The sequence below is a fragment of the Eublepharis macularius genome, chromosome 4 (genome assembly GCF_028583425.1).
Source record: "Eublepharis macularius isolate TG4126 chromosome 4, MPM_Emac_v1.0, whole genome shotgun sequence".
NCBI lineage: Eukaryota > Metazoa > Chordata > Lepidosauria > Squamata > Eublepharidae > Eublepharis > Eublepharis macularius.
In genome coordinates this window covers 69258843-69283018 of record NC_072793.1, presented here as the reverse complement: position 1 = coordinate 69283018, position 24176 = coordinate 69258843, and the positions used below count along the sequence as shown (strand labels likewise).

General features: G+C 44.9%; 2 protein-coding genes across 3 annotated transcripts; one reads left to right on the top strand and one right to left on the bottom strand.

Moving 5' to 3' along the window:
- Positions 1-3341: 3341 nt before the first annotated feature.
- Positions 3342-4742, bottom strand: LOC129327595 (uncharacterized). Its single transcript, XM_054976350.1, has one exon. It carries the CDS (start codon positions 4740-4742, stop codon positions 3342-3344), a length of 1401 nt encoding a protein of 466 aa, XP_054832325.1.
- Positions 4743-7893: 3151 nt separating this feature from the next.
- Positions 7894-21723, top strand: CCNI2 (cyclin I family member 2). Of its 2 annotated transcripts, XM_054977751.1 has the most exons (8): positions 7894-8183; positions 10711-10816; positions 13020-13176; positions 13695-13829; positions 15092-15166; positions 16119-16259; positions 17395-17625; positions 18704-21723. In XM_054977751.1, the coding sequence occupies exons 3-8, from the start codon at positions 13063-13065 to the stop codon at positions 19097-19099; spliced, it is 1092 nt and encodes a 363-aa protein (XP_054833726.1). In that variant the 5' UTR covers positions 7894-8183; positions 10711-10816; positions 13020-13062; the 3' UTR covers positions 19100-21723. The 2 variants fall into 2 exon arrangements, with proteins under 2 accessions (XP_054833726.1, XP_054833727.1); XM_054977752.1 differs by lacking the exon at positions 13020-13176.
- The last annotated feature ends 2453 nt before the right edge of the window (positions 21724-24176 follow it).

Below are 24176 nucleotides of genomic sequence, written 5' to 3'. Positions count from 1 at the left end.
TCCATCCTGCCCTGCAGCGTGTTCACTGTGGACAAAACAAAGATATGCTGCGGTTCAAATCTCACTCCCTTATCTGCCTGGGACTCTTGCACGTGCACCTCTCTGCCCCTCACGTCTGGAACTTCCCACCGGTCTCCTAACAGCCCCTCATGTTTTGGCCTCCCTCCCACGCTCCCCACTCCCCCTGATGCCTGGAACTCCCGGCCATTCTCCCTTGCTGTCCTTTGTTCCTGCCAGAGTCCATCACTGCCTCTTATGCCTGGGACTCTCACGCATCCGCCCCCCACATCCCCATCATGCCTGGAATTCGTTGCCCCTCTCTGCACAGGTGAAGGCCTCCCATCACCGGGGGGGGGGGGGATTTCAATTGAAATGGGAGCCGGGGAAAACCTAAGATTGCAAACAAGCCAGGGACATGGACAAATGCAGCCACATGTGTCTAATTTGTTGTCCAGTGGTTAATAAAGCCACACACTGTCAGGGAGCGGTCTGTCCCTTGTCAACACAAGTGGAGTTGGCAGATGACGGGAGGAACCTGCCAGCCTGTGGCTGCTCCTTCAACACCACAGGGGTTTGGGGAGAGCTGCGTGCGTAATTCTCTGTCGCTCGGTGGTAGAGGTGAGGAATGCCTCAATGTGAGTTCAGGCCTCCCTGAAAGGCAGTCATGGACTCACTTACGGGAGTGCATCATCCGCCCCTCCAGGCCCTTGATGGCTTCAAGGATGGTGCCGTCCCCCTCTTGGGAAGCCGGTGCACGGGCCGCCGCTCGGCTCGTCGTTGGCTCCTCCATGGTGGCGGGAGTCCCCTCGCCAGGGGCCAACACTGTGGACGGCGAGAAGATGGTAACAGCTGTTAATCCAGCATTGGTGGCGGGCCTCTGTACTCTAGTGTTCTTTCGTTTAAATAAATAGATTTGAAACATATGTTGTTGTTAACAGCACATAAGAACAGTTGGTCCACACCAGCTGCGCACAAATGCGCACAATGCACATTACGGCCATTTCTGGTGCTGCGTAGGTGGCTGGGGGGTGCGCCGGGAGCTGCTCTTACCCGGTTCTTCTGCCGGCTGCCTCGCGGCGGAAGGTGCTTGCCCGCTCTGCCCGGCAACGAAAGAGCCTCTGGCCGCCCCCTCCAGTGCTTCCTCGGGAACACCACGGCCTTCGCGCCCCCGTGCATCTGCACTCAAGATGGGAAAGGGGGCAATGTGAGGGTGATAACGTGGGCCCGAACCACCACACCACACACGCTTTTCTTTCCTTTCCCCCCATTCAACCCCCACCACGCCATCTTGGCGCACGTTTTGCCGCAGAAATGTGCCGTGCCGTGGGACAGCTGCGGCGATGTCGGCACGACCGCTCACTGCTCACCTGCGGGTTCCTCCAACTCCACCTCCACCAGCCACTCCTCTCCCTGTGGAGGTGGCGCCTCCGATTCCTGTGCCTCCTCCTCGCCTGCTGGTGGCTCGGCTGGCGGAATCCCTTGCTCCCCCTGCCCTGCTGCAAGAGATTGGGGCGTGATGGATCAGTGAACCGGCCAGAGACCCCACCCCCCTCAACCTGGCAGCACTCCCCGCCTTCATGTTTGCTGCACCTCTCACCTCCATGCGCCTCCTCCGTAGTTTCCGCCTCTTCCTCGCGGATCCTGGGCCCACGCTCACCAGCCTCCTCCTCCACGGCTTCTCCTGCCTCCTCCTCCTCCGCCTCTGCCGGCTCCTCGGGCTGCCCCGCAGTTCTGGGGCGTGCCCTCGCCCTCAACGCAGCTGCAAGAGATTGGGGAGGGTTGTTGGTATCTCTGGTGCCCAGCTGGCATGCTGTGGCACAATGGTGTTCCGCCCCTCAAGGCACCCTGTCGCTGTGGCAGACGCGGGAGGGGGGGGTTGTGACCTTGTCTTCAGACTGCAGTTGTGTGCATTTTTGCACAAGGCTTACTGCGTTCAATGGGTCCTAATTCCAAGTATGTGGGCACAGTACTGCAGGTGCAATCCCAAAAACGCTTACTAGAGATAAGAACTACTTGACCCCGGGGCAGCTATTTCTTAAAAAAACACTCTTTGGAGCACTCTTCACAGGGCCGCTGTGGCAGACAGGGGGGGGAGGGCTTGTGACTTTGTCTGCGTGCCACCTGGAAGTCTGCCTGCAACCTGGGCATCATTGGCCTCTCAGGAATGGCCACCGGGGATTGATGGCAGTGCGGGGGGCCTCAACAGAGCACCACTGATACCCTAATCTGTGGCAGGGCAAAGAACGCCAACGGGAGGGCAAGACTGCAACCAGGCCGAGATCAATCCACCACCCCCCTTCCACCTACCTGCCTGCCTCCGGTCCTCCCAGCTAGGCCTGCCAGCCGCCTCCCAGAGCCGTCGCATGTCCGCAAAGAACGGCGGCCTGGCGCTCATTCTAGGGATGCCCTGCCACTGCTCCATGGCTGCAAAGAAGTCGGCCTTGACCCGCTTGAACTTGGACCTGCACTGGTCCGCGGTCCTGGGCCAACCCTTCGCAGCGAGCTGTCGGGCAACCCTGGCGAAAATGGCCTTTGTGGGCAGGTGGTGGCTGCCCATTATGCGGCTGGCACGCCCACTCTGCAGAAGGAGGTCAAGCAGGGCCTCGACCTCCAGATCCCGCCAGTAGCGGCCCTTACTGGCGGCCATTTTTTCAGCTGCGAGTGTAAGGATATGCGCTAACGCGCGAAAGCGCGACTGCGCATGCGCAACTTTAGAAGCGGCAATCCGTGCAGGCACCCGTTGCCCCGCTTAGCCGGACAGCTGCTGCCGGCCACCCAGCATTCCCGTACACCGAGGGCCGCGGCAGCACCCCCCCATAGTGCAGCAGCCCACAGTATTTCCCGTTAATGTTTTCCCGATCACCCCCACACTTCCCGAGAGTGTTCACCCAAGGGTTGCCAACATGAGTGTATCGCCGCATTTGCGCATCTCCGCAAAGCAGAACACTCAAGCGACTCTGAGAAGGGGGTGACCGACACGGCTTTGCCACTTTCTGTAGTCACCGGCTTAGATGTGCCGGTGACCCGTATAAAGCCACCCCCGTAACACTACCCCCACGGCAGGAGCGGTCATGGCGGGGCCCACCAGAAAACGTGCGGTGGCACGGACTGTGCATTCGGCTGCTATTGCGCAGTTGCAGATGATCGCCACTTAGTGCGCAAATGCGGCAATACCAAAACCTGCCCGGTCTGCATCCCCCCCCCCACACCCAGGAACGGACAAGGAAAACGACAGCTGTTCGAGTGCAATAACAAGCATTTATTGGCAGGACAAACTTTTCCTCGCAATATTGGCACTTTGGGGATATGAGTTTTCCCTCCCCCCAAAGAAAGCCAGGGCATCACCGTCCGCATCTTGAATACATGAATTCTGCCATCGCGTCACGAACCCTCTTCCCCTCATCAAGCATCCCCCTGTCGTTCTCCCCATACTCCAGTCCATCCCCGGGCATTGTCAAGGGCGTGGGATCCGTCAGTGACCCGAGCACTGCATGTCCTTTGGCCTCGCACAAGTTGTGCAGGATCACACACGCGGTAACAATGGTCACCACGTTCTCCTCTCTGGCCTTCAGCCGATGGAGGAGGCACTGCCAGCGTCCCTTCAGACGACCAAAACTGCATTCCACCCGGTTCCTGGCCCGTGCCAGGCAGCGGTCGAAGTATTTCTGTTGTGGTGTGACAGCAAATTTTCCATACGGCTTCATCAACCACCGGCGCATCGGATAAGCACCATCCGAGATCATCAGCGGTGGCACTGAAACACCATTCACTGTCAGGGAGGGATTCCCAGGCACAAAAGCCCCATTGTCCATTGCAGCACAGAGAGCCGAGTTGCGGAAGACGAAGGCATCGTGGTTCTTGCCACTCCAACCCACCTCTGCATCGACAAAACGGCCGGTGTGATCGACTGTACCCTGCAGCAAGATGGAGGAGTAGTTCTTTCGGTTACCATATTGGTCCGGCTTCCCACGGGGCTGACCGATGCGGATGTGAGTGCCATCAATCGCCCCAACACAATGAGGGAACCCCAGCGCTGCAAACCCATCCATTATCTGAAACAGAGACCAGAAACACGCATGATTGGAAATGCGCAGTCGCGCAACATCGGGTACACAGAGAACAACACAAACCACCTTTGTTCCAGCCTGCGCAAACCGCCTGCCCCTCCTGCAGCCATCACTCACCTTCCCGACCTCGTCCCCGAGACACACTGTCTTCGAGAGTAGCTGTTTCTCAATTGCGAAGCAGACCTCCAGCACAGCATCTGAAACGGTGGACAGCCCCAGGCCGAAGTGATCCGCTGCAACGCGGTAGCATGCCCCAGTGGCAAGGCACCACAACGTCACCGCCACCCTCTTCTCCACGGACACGGGCTCACGCATGTTGGTGGACTGGCGTGCCAGGGTCGGCCTCAGGGCATCCACCAGCTCATTGAAGGTGCCCCTGGTCATCCGGAAACACTGAATCCAATGGGTGTCGTCCCATACACGCAGGGCTATGCGCTCCCACCAGTCCTGGCTCCGGGGGTATACCCAGCAGTCTCTGTGCTCTCTGGTGTCCGCCAGCACATACCATCGCTGCCGCAGACGGATCCCTCGCATAGTTGACCTACGTGAAGCTGCACCCAATCTTTCGCTGTGGAAAATCAGCTGGGCAGCCCTTCTGCGCCTCAGAATGTGCCGCAGATGCGCATGGCAAAGTGTGACCGTGTTCTGCAGCAGGAGAATCACCACTTGCGCCATCACGAGTAAAAGCTCTCTCCCGGGCGCCATTTCAGGATCCAACAGTCAGCACGTACCAGATTAGCAATTGAGAATCTAGAGTGGAACCATCGACCAATGTACTTCGCGAGAATCTCCCGGACCAATCATTGACCGCATCGTCGATGCCGCGGCTTCGCGCATGTGCGCGTTTGCGCGTTTGCGCAAAACGGGGGGAAAGAAATAAAAAAAAAAACTTCGAGACGCGAGCAAATGAAGGCCCCCCACGTCAGTTGTGCCGGGGAGAAGAGAACCAATCCCTGGGTCCCTCTCTTGGCCATGCGAACATGCGGAGGCGGAACGGCATGGCTCAGAACGGATGAAGACGGATGAAGACGGGACAAGTCGGATGGAGGCGAAAATACCCGCGTGGCCGGTAAGCGATTAATAGCGCGGGCAAAACGCTATTTCTGGCCGTCTGGAATCGGCCCTGCTCTTCTGTATTTGGCCAGTATCTGTATCAGGCATCTGACGAAGAGAACTTGATTCTCGAAAGCTTATGCTACAATAAAATTGGTTAGTCTTAAAGGTGCTACTGGACTCTTTTTGATTTTGCTACCACAGACTAACACGGCTAACTCCTCTGCTTGCTTTAGTAATCACATAAGAACAAAGCCTTATCTTAGGTGCCAAACTCCATCTTGGGTACTGAACTTAGTGCCAAATTTCAAACAAGTAGTCTATTGTATCCAAAACATTAAAGAGCCTTTGACACCTTTGATTAATATTTATTATGACAGAAACTTCATGAAGCATTGGTTTTGCTTGTTTAAAAATTATTTAAATGAATAGTAATTTCAACAGGTCTAAAAATTATATCATAGCTGTGCTCTGAATAATTAACAAAATGACAATACTAGGTATTCTGCTTGTTTACCTGCCACCTAGTTCCCCAGTAAACACCTTTCAAAATTGGCAGAGGTGCTCTCAGATGTGATGCTGGAGACACCTGTACTGATCGTTCTGGGGGACTTCAACGTGCATACTGAATGCTCCATGTCAGGAGGACCAGCCCAGGATTTCACAGCTTCCTTGGCAGTCCTGGGCTTCTCTCAAATGGAGACAGGACCCACTCATGAAAGAGGCCACACCTTCAAATTAATCTTTTGCACTGCACCTTTGAGGGAAGGCCTTCTTTTGGGATTGGGGATTCAGCCTGAACCGTGGTCTGACCTTTGCCCATTGAAGACAAGGGTGCATACGTTCGTGTCAAATTACTTGTGTTTCTGCAGTGTTTGATATCTGCATTTGGCTCTATGCTTGTTTTCAGATTTCTGCAGTATTGAATTTGCTAGCCATTTATCATATTGACTTGCACTGTATAATCCACATTGAGTCTCAGTGACAATAAATAACAAATGAAGAAAAATAAAATAAACATATCAAGCAGTGCCATATCATTCAGTTATGGGAGGAGAGTGCTCTCTTTCGCTCACTCTCTTTCACAGTACAGAAAGAAGCCTGAATACAGTTTGTTCATTTATACCCCAAGCTTTAACCCACTTATTTGGGACTGTGAACTTTGAGGAATCCACTTAGGAAGGAATTAGGCTACTGTTATTGCTCTACCATGCAGCAAGTGTGATACATGAAAATTGAGGTGTTGCCTTTGAAAAGAATGTGTGGCTTGATTTTCCTCTTACATTTTGTCTAGGAGATCAAATGTAATGATGCTTTCAGTCCCAGCTCACAATGCAGTAAGTCCCACTGAATCCAATGAGGCTTACTCTCAAATAAGCATGAAGACTGCATTCTTTATTTACTTCATTTGTATCCCATCTCTTACATAGAAGCCATGTACAGAATAATAATATTATAATAATATTTTATTTAGATACCGCCCTTCAGGACAACTTAATGCCCACTCAGAGTGGTTTACAAAGTATGTTATCACAAAAGGTCTGTTATTCATGCTCTGGAATGAATAACCTACTCATATTAGTCATCTTACAACATGTCCTCAAAAGATTTCTTAATGTATAATAGCTTAAGTTTATCAAGGTTAGGTTCATGCTTAGACAGCAAATTTCACAGTGTTGGTGCTGCCATTAAAAAGGTCCTGCCCAAACCCATAATGATCTTGCTTTCAGTGTATTGGGGGATTCCAGGTACAATTTCCCTAATTTAAAATGGGGGCATATTGGTTAGGCATGTTGAGACAAGACTGGCTACTTGATTTCCTGAGATGCTGAGATCAGAGTGAATAGGGGATTTTTTTCCATTTCAATACATATGAGTCCCCACTCCTCCACTGGAAGCCAGCTGGGCGACCTTGGGTCAGTCAGAACTCTTCCAGAGCTCTCTCAGCCCCACCCACCTCACAGGGTGATTGTTGTGGGGACAATAATTATATACTTTGTAAATTGCACTGAGTGGATGTTAAGTTGTCCTGAAGGGCGGTATATAACTGGATTGTTGTTATTGTTGTTATCATCATCATCATCATATCGTACTTTGGGGTGAGGTAAATCATACATCCATATCAAGAGAGAAAGATCTCAAAACGTAGATATCAATTATACACTCTTGATTATTGTTTCTAAGAATGAGTCTTCCTGTCTTTGTCCACTCAAAGCAAGCCTGAATAAAACCAATTTAGCCTTTTTGGAAGACTCGCAGACTCAGGCTTTCACAAGAATTCCGGGTTTGACCTGTGGTTAATACATCCACATATTCACATACCCGTTCGCAAGAAATGCAGATCACTGGTGCTGGCTTTCCAAAACTAGCCCAAAGGACGTATTGTTTTCGTGGAGGGAGGGGCAGCGCTCAATATACTAATGGTGACCTAGACAGAGCTCAGTGTATGATCTCCCAAGAGGGTGGGGGAGCCCCAACTATGTGGCTAATAATCCCCTGCGCAAGAAACGCGTACAATCTACTCCTTGGGAAGAGTGGGTCCTAAACCCCTAGGGGATAGCAGCTGGTGGCTTCCTCGCGACCTCACCCCTCCACACACACCCTTGGAAGGTTCATGCAAAGTGTCACGTAGCAGGCGCTGATCGGGATCAGGCACCCCTCAGATTCAGCGGGGAGGGCGATGTCAGCAACCCCCAAGCACAAGGGAGGAGCCTGGCGCCGTCTGAACCCGCCCTTTAAAAGGCCGTCCCCACTGCTGTGCGCTTCCAGAACGAGCTTGTAAACAGCCTAAGTACCAGTCTGGAGCCAGTCAGGTCGGGGGTTGCTCCTGGGCTGCGACGGAGGAGAGGATCGCGCGCTCCTACGTGCTTTTCTTTAGCAGGGGCCGTTCGCTTCGCGAAAGACTATGGTTGGCGGAGCCGTTCCCACTGCCTCTTCCTCCCCGGTCGAGCTCTTGACTGCCAAAGCGGAGCCAAGCACCCGGAAAGAAGCAACGAAGGCGTGAAAAGCAAAGCCCCTACTTAGCGGCGGGCTTCCTAATGCCTGCCCGCCCCCTCCGGGGAGGTAAGACCCGATTCGGGAAGAGGGAAGGACTGTAAGGGTTAACTGTCGGTGGGACATCGGGGTACAAAACACCAGTTTTGTGCATCGGGGTACAAAACACCTGGGGATGGCAGTATTGGAAACATGTCCTTTGACTGTCGATTGGTTTCTCCAGCTTCCTAGGCATTCTGCTGAGGCATTTGTTCTCAGCAAAGGTGGAGGCTTTTGTTATTCCTTTTTAAAGCGCCGACCAGTCACATGATCTGCCATGCGCCTGGTTTCCTGTTGTTTTTCTTTCATGAAAACGGAAGGAGATTTGTGGCTTGGCTGTCTCTACCTGGGCTGCTTGCTTTCCTGGCTTGGTTCTTCTCTTTGTGCAAAGCAACATTTGAGGTTTTGGATCATTCCAGGAGCACTTTAGCTATTACTCCGCCCTCCTTCCCCGAAAGAGGTTGAGCTCAGTTTCAATTGATCACATTACCAAAGGCAGTAAGAAGATGAAAAACAAAACGGAAGTCCCGTGGCACCTTAAAGTCTAACAGGAGATGGGCTACTGCTTATTCTTTAGGTCTTACTAAGCTGGGACACAACCTGTTTTTTTTAGTAAAAAGTTTGAGGACAGTTAGCTTGGCACAGGTGAATCTTGGACATCTCTGATTCTATTCCCAGGGTTATGACTATGATTGATGCTGTCAACCCATTCGCACATTCTTTGGCTCTTTGTGGACGCCAGTGTTTGGTGCACTTTATATGTGGTATGAGAAGGAGACTCTCTTGTGTTCAGATTGTTGTACTACCAGAGCTCCCTGAACCATGTCCAATACTTAAATCCTGTTCCACACTTAACAGTGTAAACTGAAGGATATTCAGTGACACATGAAGTCAGTATCTACCTGTCTAGACAGGGTTGGGCTGGGCCTGTGCAAACCTTTCAGATAATTCCACAGTAAACTCCATAGTTATCAACAAGTTCTGCTCAGGAGAAATCAGATTGGGAAGTGTACTCAAAGATCCAGTCACACATACTTTTCACCAGGGCTTTTTTCCAGCTGGAACGCGGGGGAACGGAGTTCCGGAACCTCTTGAAAATGGTCACATGGCTGGTGGCCCCGCCCCCTGATCTCCAGACAGAGGGGAGTTTAGATTGCCCTCCGCACTGCTCAGCGGCACAGAGGGCAATCTAAACTCCCCTCTGTCTGGAGATCAGGGGGCGGGGCCACCAGCCATGTGACCATTTTCTCCGAAGGCAACCCACTGAGTTCCACCACCTCTTTTCCCAGAAGAAAAGCCCTGCTTTTCACTGAATTATAAAAATGTTTTATGTATGGGCAGAAATGTAAGCAGAATGGCTTTGGGTTCTTCCTTTAGTGGTTGAAAAACACCAGGAAGATATCAATCAACTATTACTCTGTGTTATATACACCTCTTGAAACCTGATGCTAAAAAATCTAGTGTTACATGCATTTTTGATACCTTCCATATATAAGCATCCAGATTAAAAGTGTACATTTTTGGCTGGAAAGAGCGCTATTACCCTCAGACTCCAGACACTGACAAAATAGTTGATCCAAGCATTGTCTGCTGCTGGCAGAGTAAGGGCACATGTTTATACATGTTGGTTTCAGCAGATGATATGAATACACATAATTAACTTCCAATTTAAAAGCAGTAAGATTTAATGATATTTAACTTTGGCTGGATCATCATATATGGCACATGGCTTTGTGTGTAACATCATTGCTGGCTGCATGTTTGTTTCCATCAGTTTGAAAAGTTGCAAAGCTGCTGTTTTGAAAGAAATCCAGACTTGCATGCGGCAGCTCTATTGTTCATAATCATGCTTTGTGATGGATCTGGTATCAGAAATCTTGATCATGTAAAACAGTATCATGTTGCAACAGCAGTACTGTAGGAGGGGAGAGGGAAAAACCCAAAGTACCAAAATGTCTTGATAGTTGAATATCCTACCAAAGTTTTTCAGTATGCAGGGCAGTTTTTCACTACCAGAGTTTTTCAGGACAGGTGCTTCCACATTGCAGTTAGCAATGACAAAGGAGCATTATCCGCTCCCCTACACACATAGGTTATTCTCTGTGCCTTTCTTAGTCACGCCCTCACACGTTGGAGGGCTTTTGCAGGACTTTTCATAAAAACTAATAGTGTAGTGCTATAACACTATAGCAGGCATTTGAGAAAGAACAGAGCAAAGCCGGGGGAATGCCGGAAAGTGGATGAAATGAAGAAGACAACATGCAGATACTACAAAAAAGGGGGGGGGGGAGAAAACCCTGCTTCAATGTAATCATCAAACCAGAACAGAAGCTCCTCGTGAAAGCACCCTCAGCATGTGAGAGTCATTCATAGTGTAATATTGTCCCTCTTAGCCTCTTTATTCATGATTTCTGTTTTTTATTCTTTGTACCTGCATCCTTAAATGTTTATTTCACTCATGTGTACATGTTCCTGCATTAATGAGGCAGTATGATTTAAAATTAAAGATTGTTAAATTTGGCAGTGGACTCTAGTCCTCTCCTTTGTCCTGTTTCAGATCATATGACAATTTGAGCAACGGATCGTGATGGGTCTACTGGCCAGTCAAGGAATCTAGAGTTTTAAATCTAATGCAAGCGCTTGTTGAAAGACGTTTGGGAAAGGTGTGTACAGAAGATTATTTTTATAGAACAGTGGGCTTGATTTCCTCTCCCAGGGCACTGGCCACAATACTGCTTCAGTAGCTTCTACAAACATATTGAACATGGATATCTTGCTTCAAGAATAGTGTCACTGCAGAAGAAAATACCTTTTTCATAGCCCCAAAGACAGGTTCCATGTTTCACAGCATACACTCACCAGTAATAGTATTTTCGTACCCAAATTCCAAAGATCTGGTCAAACATTCTTATGCATTCCCAATGCAACCTGTACTTGGAATCCAGCAGTATCCTCAGTAACCCAAATTTCGTATATGAATTTCGTACAAATTCATTACAGTGGAATTAACAACATTATCAGAATTTACAATACAATAAATATTGTTGTGGTGTTGTTGCCTGAGGAACTGTCATAGTCTTTGCTCACCTTAGCCACATTTGTTTTGTGCCACTTTTAGCCATGCCCTGAAAAGGCTGAAAAAAATTCCCAGCTTTAGACACGTATATATTTGGCTTGCCAGTTGTGGGCATTGATTGGACAGTGCCCATATGAGTAAGATACTTTCCTTCAAATGGTTGCCAGTGGAATTAGGGTTACCAGAAACCTGGAGTAAAAATGCCCTGTCCGTTTAATAAGGGCTTAATGTGTGAAAATGTCAATTTACAGTGTTTGTGGTTAAGGAGCTCACCCTCAGATAGGGATGGATGAGGGGATTCCTAAGAACCGAGTGCTGCTGAGCAGGGTGGGGGCTACACCTACAGCTCGCTTGAGTCTCCTAGCAATTTTGCCTGCTGCTGACTGATCGCTATTTGATCTGTCCTCCCTTTGCTCCTCCATAGGCATAGGAGGGTGTTTGGATTGCGGCTGTAAAACTGAGGGAGAATTCAATCAGACCAATTACCAACTCTGTGCCAACTCATCAGCAGGGGAAAGTCTTTAAAAAGCAGGGAAAAAATGGTGCACCAGCCAAATTGGCTGATCCCATAGTTTAGGAAGTACCTGGGATAGCCACCAGGAATTGCCAGCAATGAGGTTTACCCTCCAAATATCCCCTGAACCAGGGGTCTGGATTTACCAGAACAGCGATGAGTGAGGCAGGAGCCAAGTAGGAGCAACTGACTCACTGCTTGTATGGCAGATAGGTGATACTTTTGATGGCACAGAGGTAAATAACATTTTATTAAATGGATAGGATATTTTTTCTCCATGCTAGCAGCAATCCTAAGGGGAATCCAGAGCTTCATATAAAAAAATCTCTGCATGAACAAAAAAAAAATACAGCAGGGAGAAAGAGATCACTTCTTCCCTTTTCTTGGGTGCTGGTTTTCTGTTGACCAGGAGTTTTTAAAATAGGGGGACATTCAATGTGTTTTTCCATAAGCCTCACCTGCAGTCTGAAGTGATGTGGTCCATTCACTGTTATCTCATTGCCTTGCATAGGCAACCTGATTTAAGAATGAGGGCATAATATGATGAGGTGGCAGAATGGCCTGTGTAGTGTTGGACTACTATCATAGCTTGGAATGTGTTGTAAACACCCTACAAAGAGAAAATCAGTAAACGAACAAAGAGAAAGGGCAGAAACTTTCTCCATGCTGGCTAATTTTCTATTGGCATGGATTTTTTAAAAATGAAGGCACATTCAAAATTGGAACCCACCACCTGCAGCCTGTCCTGGTGCAGTGCTTTCTATCCTTTCTATGTTCTACCATCTCATTTTCTGCCTCGCATAAACCAGGTCTACAGATCTGACCTTGGAGTAAAGCTGCAGTATACAACAGCTTGGATATAGCAGCTGCCATGCAGCATAGCACCCCTTCAATATTGTAGCTTTAAAATATGCACTGTTCATCGCCTAACAAGGGATTTAAGAGAAATTTCTACAGCCAGAGAGAGAAGATAAGGCACCCAAACATGATGGGTTAAAACTAGCCAGGGATTCTGGTCAGCACAGTACAACTAGGGGAAATAATGTGCTGCTGAGATAAGGCTTGCCCACATAACAATAGCTTGGTCTCTCATCTTTCTTTCTCTCATCTTGGTCTCTCATCTTTGCACATGCAAAATGGCATCAGCCTTTTAAGCTCTTATATTTACATTGTGGCTCTCTGACTGACGTGTGCCTGTCCATCAACTACAATCTGGAAACATCCTTCACAAGCTAGACTGGTTTTTAGGGGGGAAAATCATTCTTTTTGGTTGCAGGTAGTGGTCACTGCCCAGGAAACAGGCCTACTCAATAACTGCTATGAAGTGCACAGGATCTACAGGGAGTGAGGAATTTGCCTTTGTATTGGAGCATGCTCTAGCCAGGGAGGCAGAGATTTGGAAGGTGCCAGTCTTTCAAGATTTCACATTAAAGGTATTCTCTTTCAAGTCTCATAGGAAAGGAATATAACATTTGAGACACACTTGTATATGAGAATTACCCCCTACCAGGCTTGTTTTAAAATCTGTTTTCTTAAAATCTGGAGACTGTAATCTAGTTGGCTGCAGCAATGGGAACCAGTCCCATACTATGCACCCACAAATTGTCCCTACATGCCCTTTTATTCTTAGGGGTGTGTGGAAGAGGGATTGAGCACCATGGCTGATGGTTCCATGTGGCCTGCAAAGTGCATTCCTCCTGTACTAGCAGCTTTCATTTCAATGAACCAGGAAGCACCTACTGCCCAAATGAAGAACTGTACAGCAGAGGATCACCTGTGCCTATCATGATAATAATAGACAAATGGCAGCCAGATCAACACCTATCCTGGGAAAAAAACCTAAGGTGCCTTTTGTGTGTGTGCCTAGAATGCTATATGCTGAGACTAAAGAATTACTCATAACGACGATCTTTATAGCTGGGCTTATTTTAACTTGATTCTTTCACTTTAGGGCACAGACATTCCTCCATTATATTATGAGAAAGCTGTTTTGTGGATTGGAGAATTAAGCTCACTGTTTCAGTTTTGCTCTGGAACATTTGCCTTGGCTACCAGCATTCTTAATCGGTTATTGGCATCAGTGAAGGTAAAGAGCTTTGCCCTCTCCTCTCTACATTTGACTAGCAATGGAAAGTAGTGGCAAGGTAATTTGGCTGCAACAGCCATGCACATTTAATCCTTGGTGGGCAGAGTGTTGAAATTGAGGTTGAACATTTCCTGTTTATCACCGATTCTTGTGTTCCTACCTTTTACACTTATATGTCACCCACATCTTAAAACAGACTAGAGCCGCAGCACAAAAGTGTGTGTGTGTGTGTGTGACCTTTACACTTGATAATGTGTCCGCTTATATATACGTTACACTAGGGCTTGTTTTCTCACATCCAAAGTCCCCTCAATATCTATTTTCATGGAGTATAAAACAGAAATTCTGATTAATCAAGTTCAAATCTGAAATAAAAACATAACAGGGAAGGAGCCATGGCCCAGCATTTCCAGTTAAAAACTATCAGGTAGTGAATGATGTGATCCAGAGGAGTTAGCCAGGTTAGTCTGCAGTAGCAAAATAGAAAAGAGTCCAGTAGCACCTTTAAGACTAACCAACTTTACTGTAGCATGAGCTTTCGAGAATCAGTTACCTTCATCAGATGTGTGTGACGAAGAGATGCATCTGACGAAGAGAGCTGTGGTTCTCGAAAGCTTATGCTACAGTAAAGTTGGTTAGTCTTAAAGGTGCTACTTGACTCTTTTCTATTTTGAATGATGTAAATTACCTTTTCCTCACACCCCAGAGAGCTGCCACCAGTCAGACTAGACTGTGCTGGCCTTGACAGACCCAAGGGTCTGACACCCTTATAAGGCAGCTTCATGGATCATCAACTGACACCAGTTGCTCTCCTTTTGAGGCCAACAGCACAGCATCTCCATTGACTTGCAGAAGGAGTTTGACTGAGTTCCATGTTTTAATTTTAGATGGTAATAAGAGGAAAGTATTGTTTGTAGCAGCTACAAGAATAAGACTGATTCCATCCCCTCACTGAATCACATGATACATAAAGCAGTGATTGGTAAACATTTTCCCCATGCCCTTGTATCTTAGCTGTATTAGTGGAGAGAGATGCACATACACCCCCCCCCCCCCCCGCAGCAGACTGTGTGCATACCCTTCAAGGGCATTATACCGAAATTGCTTAAGATTATTTCTACTATATACTGCACTATAATTAGGCAGCTCAGAAACTTGAGCTAGGATATATTTACATATATATTATAATCATTTCTTTTTTTCCCATTTGGGCATCATCCTCCATTCTCTCCCCCCCCCCCGCCCCCACTTCCCACTTTTAGGCACAGTTAAAATACCTCCAATGCATTGCAATTGCTTGCCTGGTTCTTGCAGCAAAAATCAATGAAGAAGATGAGGTATGTATGTTATACAGTGACCCAACTGGCGGGGTATGTGGGTGTGTGTTTACAGTACAAAATGTTGACCCCACCCTTACAGATGCACATGGCTACAATTTCTCGAGGCACTGTGTTAGTCAACATAGGTGCGAGGCAGCCTGTGCAAATGTAAGGGGGCTCTCTGTCCTGCTAGGCTCTCAGTAGCAATCCCAATATAAACGCTTAATACAATGTTTCAGATGGGGAGCATTACGCTAACAGAGTCCACTCTCTGGTAGCAAAAGGACTCTTATCATGTGAGTCATTCATGCTCACTCTTGCCTTAGTCTGCCTGCGTCAACCATTCAAACTCAGTTTCTTAGCTGTGTGTCTGATTCCAGTGCCATATTTATAATGATAGTGGCTGGTGTAGGAGCAGTATTAGCTCTTGCTTCAATGCCAATAATTGCTTGCCATTCTTAAGTATTCCCTACATCAAAAGAATTAGTGGCCCAAAATCCAGGTCTGCTTGTATACTAAATCCATGTGGAAGCAAGGATACAGCTGAGCACCACGTCTGCCATGTAAAAGCTTGAAGCAGATTTCATCAGAATTCTCCTCTGAATTTGAACTTTTTATTCAATGTATGTTTTAGGTTTGTGTCTACAACCTGCAAGTTCTTCTGTAGTTTGAGAATGCAAAGTAAGGCTGTTAAGTCCAAGGATTATCCTCAGTATGGATGAACATTAAGAGGATTCGTTAGAGAGGGGAAAAAATCTATTAAGGTTTCCCAGAATCTTGCATAGTGTAAGGCTGGGGAGACAGTTTAGATTTTTAGTATCAGGTAGGGTTTATTTGAAGAAGTCTGGCTGCTCACACTGAAAGTCTACAGGCAACTCTTCTTATGTCCAGTAATGTTCCACACACAATACAGACAATTTTGTAGGAATTGGAATTAATTTATTATTTTTTTCTTTTGTTTTTAAAACAGATAATACCATCAGTAAAGAAGCTTGCAGTGCGGAGTGGTTGTAAATGTTCTCCAGCTGAGATTCTGAGGATGGAAAGAATTGTACTTGATAAACTTCACTGGGATCTTTACACAGCAACATCAATGGATTTTTTAAACATTGTAAGCACAAAACATTTCCCGCCCCCCAAAAAGATTAAATTAGATTTTATTTCGTACCAAATAAGACTAGAAAACAGCAGTGGTGCATGGTGTACATTTCCTTCTGTTCAACCTCACAGTCATAAGATTCTTGGATATCTGCAACTCTTGTAAAGAATATTATCTTGAAATTATTGAACTTCCTTTTGAACAACCCCACTACTCCAGATCCTGAAGCCTGATTTACAGATGATATAGACTTCCATTTTGAAAGGACAACTAAAGATTGACTTTGAAAAAGATTCTTATAACCATACCACTATAGACCATTTTTTTCATTAAATACACACTGAAAAAATATTTCTAACTATCTGCACTCTGTAATACTGTACATAAAAATCTTTCAGAGTTTATGCTACATTTCACAAATAGATTATCTCAGATCAGCATTCTTTTCCTCTCCCTGCACAAAAAACACTCGACCCTCATTTAAGTAAATTAGATCATTCTGATCTGGCACTTAAGTCACATCTTATTTGCTGAATGTTCATAGAAAGAATGGAAACTTCCCTTTAAGAAGTCACTGTGTGCTATAGTAAGGCAAAAATCATGTGCTATGACAATGTCTCAGCTCTTCTCTTTATGGAAAATAGCAGATATTTATTCCGTCCTGGCATGAGGATTGTTTTGGGGAAATGTCCTGTCACACCAGGATGAAGCGATTGTTAAATGGGCTTCAAACATCATCAGTGATTTCTTTTTCCCCTCCTTTGTATCTGTATTTGCTGGCTTGAACATCACTATTTTTAAATCATACAAATGGGATGTCAAACTCTCTGAATTGACAATTGCGACAATGCAATGAATTCAGAATTAATTACATTCAGTATAAGCTTATACATTTCAATATTTGGCAACTACGACACAAAACGGTAACAGTAGAACAAAATAAATAATCAACTTTTGAGAGGTTTCCTGCCATGAATAAGAATTAGTTTGCACTTCTGGTCAATGACATGTGAAAACGTACAAAGTTCATTGTTGACCTCTGTTCTTTTTTAAATATATGTGAACATGTGGTGTGTCTTTATATATATATATGTATATATATAGGTGTAGTATCTGTATATATTTAGTATTTTTATCTTCTCTCCAGTTCCATGCCATGGTGATGTTCAAGTGGGCCCATCTACTAAATGGGCTGCCTCAGAGGAATCCTTCCCGCCATGCCGCATTCTTGACCAAACAGCTGCAGCACTGTATGGCATGCCACCAGCTGCTGCAGTTTAAGGGCTCCACATTGGCTTTGGTGATCATCACCTTAGAGTTGGAGAGGCTGACTCCTGACTGGTTTCCTGTGATAACTGATCTGCTAAAAAAAGCACAGGTAGGAGTCAACATGGCCTCTGCAGCACAAATCTGAGGCCAATACAAAGATTTTTTTAAAAAAAGAAAGAAATCTCATGAATACTTATAAACCAACATTGCACGTTTTTAATGTACTTCTCAGGAGTGCATGTATGTCTTTGTTAGAATGCCTTTTTTTTTTTACAGGATGCAAAATTCTGTTAGTTTTAATGGAAGTTAATGCCTTGATGGAGGACCATCATTCAAAGATCATTAGATTATGTGGTGTCATGACACTCTGCCTAATTTAGGTCACACTTTCAAGGTAGTCCAACATGTACTGTTTTTCCTCAATTGGAACTCACCACTTTTCTGGCTGTTGAGAACTTGTCAAACCATAGCCTTTAGAATGTCACATAGTTTGCTTTAAATCTCACCTGGCATCTCTCATGGTGTGGCTATCTCCAGTCCACTGAGCCAAGCACTAAATGAAGACCTAGAGGAGTCAAGGGTCATTCGATGAAGTACGAGCTATCAATGCAAGTTCCATGGAGCCAAATCCATAAAGTAGGATGGTCAACTGCACCAACTATTCTGAAGGTCAGCACAGAAGCACCATGTAGGTGTGGTCAGGAAATATTAAGATAAGACCAAACTATATTAATATCATTTCTTATTTTACCTGTGCTACTATACTAACTATTAGCTCATACCTAGTGCTCTCAGGTTCTTGTGTTATGCTGACTTTTCCCTGCCCCTTTTACAGGAGTGTTTAGAGGATCCTTCTGTGTAACAGAAGAACTCAGCTACTTACAGGAGTTGTTATGCAAGTCCTGTGGCAGCTCACAGAACACTAGGCATTGCATTAATGTAACATCATTTGTAGGCATAAAAAAATGTACAAAGTTGCCCCATGCAATACATCAGCATTAATTAGTGGTGACATTAGGTATATTCCTGGAGTAGAGTTTCACTTAATTAGTTTCATATAGCTGTATAACTATAGCAACTTAAAAACTATGCCTTCACATGCTTGTATATCAGTTAAAGAACACTGATGGTAGCAAATACCTCCAGAAGTTAGAGAAAAAATGGCTCTGTTCTATATTGCATTGCAGATTGACAGCACACAGTTCATCCACTGTAAAGAGCTTGTTGACCAGCATCTCCTGTCTTTCCAACCATCCAATGCCGTCTATATTTTCAACCCTGCCAGCCAAAAGATTCAAGCCCGCCTGGATGAAAGGTTATTCTACTGTTATTCCACAGACAAGAAAGCAATGCAAATTAAACAACAAGCCAGAGGGAGCTGGGCAGTCCCAGCAGTTTTCACGCCTCGCCAAGCCAGAAATCATGAAGATGACATGGAGACAGATGAATTCTATGATGGATTCAAATACTTGTACAATGAAGATGGCTTTCCAGAAGCTGGACAAACCAGCAATGATCATCCAAGACAAGAGGAAAGCAGCACTTTCTGCCCTCCATTAGAGCCTGCCCCGGAGATTGACTAGTGGAGTGTCATTATGTAGTGCCAAGGGACCAGCCAGTACCCAAAGCTATTGCTGGTATAGCAAAGGGTTATAGCTGTAAATAGAAAACATTACCCATTTTGTAGTCCAACCTTCTGCCTTTTAAATTGCTTCTTACAAAACTGTACTGGGGGTGGCTTTAGTGTAGTCAGAATATAAAGCTCACACAGGGATGCCAACTTCAAGGTGGCAACTGGAGATCTCCCAGAATTGCAACTGATTTCCAGGCCACAGGGATAAGTTCCCCTGGAGAAAATGGCCACTTTGGAGGGTGGATTCTATGGCATTATACCCTGCTGAGGTCCCTCACCTCCCAAAAATCTTCCCTCTCCAGACTCCATCCCCCCAAATCTCCAGGAATTTCCCAACCTCAAGCTCGCAAAGCTAAGCTCATGTGATGAACTATGTAATGAGCAGCTGAAAGGCAAAGCCTCAGGGATCAACAACCAGCAGCTTGGATAATATGCTACTCTTAGAAATGCAAATGGAGCCGAAGTCCAGGGGTGAGGAAGAGCTTTCTAATCTTCTCCCATCAGTGCACAACTTCAGAGTTTGCCTTTGTTCAGATGCTAGCTCTGCTCTCCTGCAGAAACCATTACATGCCATTATCAGTTAGCTGTGGGTGAGTACGATGGAGCAGGGCTAGTGATAGAGAATAAAGAATCCTGTAGATACACTTCACTGGAACTGTATTTAAGGCCCAGTCTGCAGATTTATCAGGAAGCAATCAAATGGATGATCACTTGGATAAAAGTGAATAAAGTAGGCAGTCGGTAAAAACTGTGCTATAAAAAGAGTCTACCTTTAGTGAACAATTTTCGCCTGCTGTTGACTCAAAAGTTAAGGACAGTGGTAATTTCAGCAACTTTCAGGCTAGAACCTATGGCCTTTGGAACTAGCCTTAATGCACTAGCACTTTTCTTCACTTATATTCTCTGGGTTCAGTCATAAGTAAATACCCCACTATTAGAAGATTAGACTATTAGATTAGAGAAGCATCATGAAAGTTGTAGTCTAAGACATCAGAGTTTAGAGGGCTTTGAAGGGGAACTAAGCAAACAATCACAGCATAGATCTATCCTCTAAAAGCTAGTGTAGTGTATTGTTAAGAGTGTTGGACAAGGATCTGGGAGACCCAGGTTCAAATCCCCACTCTGCCATGTAAGGTTGCTGGGTGACCTTGGGCCAATCACACACTGTCAGCCTAACCTACCTCATAGGGTTGTTTTGAGGATAAAATGGAAAAGGGGAGGTTGTTGTAAGCCAATTTGGGAAGAAAGGTGGGGTATAAATGAAGTAAGTAAATAAATATCTATGGTTATCACCCTCATGAAACCTCAGGATGCCACAGAGTATCAGCAAACAGAGGCAGCAGTGGCAGAAGGGTATTGCCTTTCTTCTCTGCTTCTATCCTTATAAAAGGATACTGGACCTCAGCTCTGATCTACTAGGAATCTTCTTTTGTTCTTAAGTTCTAGCTAAAGAGGGATGAGAAATCATGCACACTCGAAAATACTGCTCCAGAATGGCTGGATGAGCGGCACTTCTTTGACTCATTTTGTATGAAAATAGTAATATGAAAGAACATGTTTCACACATATTAATACTACAAAACAGATTAATTTGTCATAAGATATAAACCTATTATGTGCTCACCTACAAGCATTATCATGCTGAAAAACCACATATTTTCTAATTATTCTATTCATATGAGCATATCTTTATGCAGAATCAAGATACTCAAAGCCCCCTGTCTGCTATAACCCTACTGGAATATCTTATAAACAGATAGGAATAATATGAGACATCTTAGTACTCTAGGCATAAAAGTTACCCCCCCAAAGTACTAAAAATATAGTAAGAGTTTGCTGCCGTTAAATGATACTTAAAAATCTGCTAAAGCAGGCCATTACATATTACTTAATCATTCAGCCTTGTTTAGTATCACACATTAACATAAACAGTGCAGTGCATGTGTATTTTTAAAAATGTGCAAAATGGTGTTAAATATATCAAGGTTAACATATTGAATCAGTACATGGCACCTACCAAGAATTTTATTATGTGTTTATATATTACTGTAAATGCCAAAAGGCAAAGTTTGCTGTGAGGTTCAAAAACTGATTTGAATTTATATGGCAATGTATTTGCCTACTTACCTGATCACTTGTAGAACCCAGTTCATACAGCATTATTTAGCATTTTCCTATGGTATCACATGTGAATAGACTCACAGACATTGATGGCTATACTGGAATGCGTCAGAGAAGTAAGAGCAGCAATATGAAATCAATCAAAAAACTATTGATGCTGTGCTTAGTGCTAAAGGAAGAAAATACTGGAAGAAGTGCCTTGCCAGCACAGCTTCAATGGAAATAAGCTAAGATCCCAGCAATTTAAAATGACACAATATATTAGACAACAGAATCTTTTAGGCTTTCTACATGTCTGAAGGTCTAGTTTTTCAGGAAACACTTCAAATAATGTTTGCTGTTGTTTATAGGATCAAAAGCATCAACTCTTCATCATATTGTAACTTGACAGTATTTTTTATGCAGGCAATTGTGTTTTTTTTGTAATTTTTGTTAAATAAAAATCAAACTATTTCTGACTTTTTTCTTTAAAGGTATACCTTAGGGCTGAAAGCAATAACCACGCTTTTAGGACAGACCGAAAAGCCCTTCAAGCAACATTAAACTGATTTCTCAATTCATTGCCACTACTCACAGATATGGTGACAACTGGCTTAGACAGCTTTTTAAAATGAATTATACAAACTCATAGAGCAAAGGTTTATCATTGGTTATTAGCCATATTTGCTGAACGGATTCTACATTTTCAGGAAGTAATATGCTATTGAATACTATCAGTTACTGGAAAGGGGTGAGAATACAAAGAGCTCTAAGATATTTTCAAATTGGACAAGTGGGCAGCAACATGGCAAACCAAGTTCAAATTAAGTAAATAAGTGTAGTGTAAGGTGATGCACAATGGAGCAAAAACTTGTAACTTCAACTCCAGTGTGGTATAGTGGTTAAAGGGTCAGATTATGATCTAGAAGACTCAGGTTCTCTTCCATGGAAGCTTGCTGAGTGACTTTGGGTCAGTCATACACACTCAGCCTAATAAATTTAATGGGTTATGAAGATAACATGGAAAGAATGTTATAAGCTTCTTTAGATCTCCACTGGGGAGAAAGGCAGGGTATAAAAGAAGAAAATACACTTATATATCCTGATGGGGTCTGAACTAATGGTGACTGAGAAAGACTTATCTTGGAGTTGACAGCATCAGTGTAAACAGCAACAGTGTATGGCTGTGGCGGCGGGGGGAAGCAAACTCTTATGATTGGAGTTGTTAAGAAAGACTGAAAATAAAATGGCCAATATTGTAATGCCCCTGCATAGATTCATGATGCAGCCCCATTTAGAATATTGGATTCAATTCTGGTCACCCCGCCTCAAAAAAGAATATTGCAGAGCTGGAACAAGAGCAAAAGGGGACATTCATGAGCAGAGGGTACAGCACCTTTGCTATCAGGAGAGAGAGGATCTGGGGCTTTGGGGGTTAGAGAAAGCACAAGTAAAGCAGGGCATGCTTTTATTCATGGACTGAAGAAGGCAGAAAGGACTTTTTCTCACATAATGCTGGAACTCAGGGCACCAAACGAAATCGATGGCCAATAGATTTAGGAAAAGGCAAAATGAAGTATTTCTTCATTCAACAAGCAATCAAGTTGTGCCCATGGGCATAATGATAACTACTAGCATAGAGGGCTTTGAAAAGAGATTAGGCAGAATCGTGGTCCATCCATGGCTACCAGGCACGATGCCTACACATTCAGAGGCAGCAAACGTCTGAATACCAATCTTGGGAGACAGCATCAGGTGGGGGAGCTCAGCCACTTCCCAAGTTTGTTGGTGCTATAGAGCAGCTGGTTGGCTGTGAGCCTTCATGCTGAACCAGATGGACCACCAGTCTGAGGCTACAGGGCATCTTATGTGAGCAACCGCAGGGGAGGGGTATTTATGTATTGCTGGTGGACTTCTCAATAGCATCTGGATGGTCTCTTGAGAAAACAAGATTCTGGAACAGACGGACTTTGGTTTGGATCAAGCAGTGCTGTTATGTTCTTACTTATTGCTGATCTGGCAAACCCCCAGCCAGTGAGTGGCCTGCATCCCCTGCATTCCACTAAGCAAAGTCAGAAGCTTCCATCTAGTTTAAGGAGACTCCCTCTATTGGGGAAGAGCAAAGCTGGAAGAAAGGATCAGACAAAATTCCCTTAATATAAGTTGGATACTGCTTTTATTTGAGAATACTATGGGATCCTAAGCTTGAAGAAACTCTTCTCATAATTTCTCATAATAATAATTATTTAGTTTTCTAATTTGTAAAAAGAGCCTCACACTCAGAATTAAAAAAATGCTTTAAAAAACGCCTATAATCATCCCTACACAGAGAAACTCACTTCAACTTTCATTCCTAAATCAACACTTTTCCCATCCAGATTTCAATGGGATGACAAGCTAAAGTTAACAAGTTGAATGTAGACAATTACTTTGCCAATTAAATGTTTTTGTTTCTGGTTCTCATTCTCTCAGATGTTATTTCTGAAGTAATAAATAAGGCAATATATATGTATCTGGGTTACACAAACCCAACACGCATGCCTTTTAAGAGAGACAGTGACACAATTCTCATTGCAAAATGCTAGATTTAGGAAACAACATGCGAGGCATTCCCCTCTGCAGCTGCCTCCTGCTTTCTCATCCCCCACTTTCTGCTTTTAGTTGTCCTTTAAAAATGGCATCATGATCAGATCCAGTGTATTATTTTAAAAGGGCAATTTTCAAAGGGCATTAAGGCAATACAACCATTACTAGTAACAAGAAACAAATGCAGATACAGAAATCAGGAAGAGGAAGAAAGGTCAGAAAAGGAACCATTTTCAAATTAGGCACCATTTTATTATGAGGAAACTTGTGTAAGTGACTTTCCTTCTACATATATTCCCGCTACAAAATTTACACTGGAAAAACCTCAGCAAAGTAGTTAG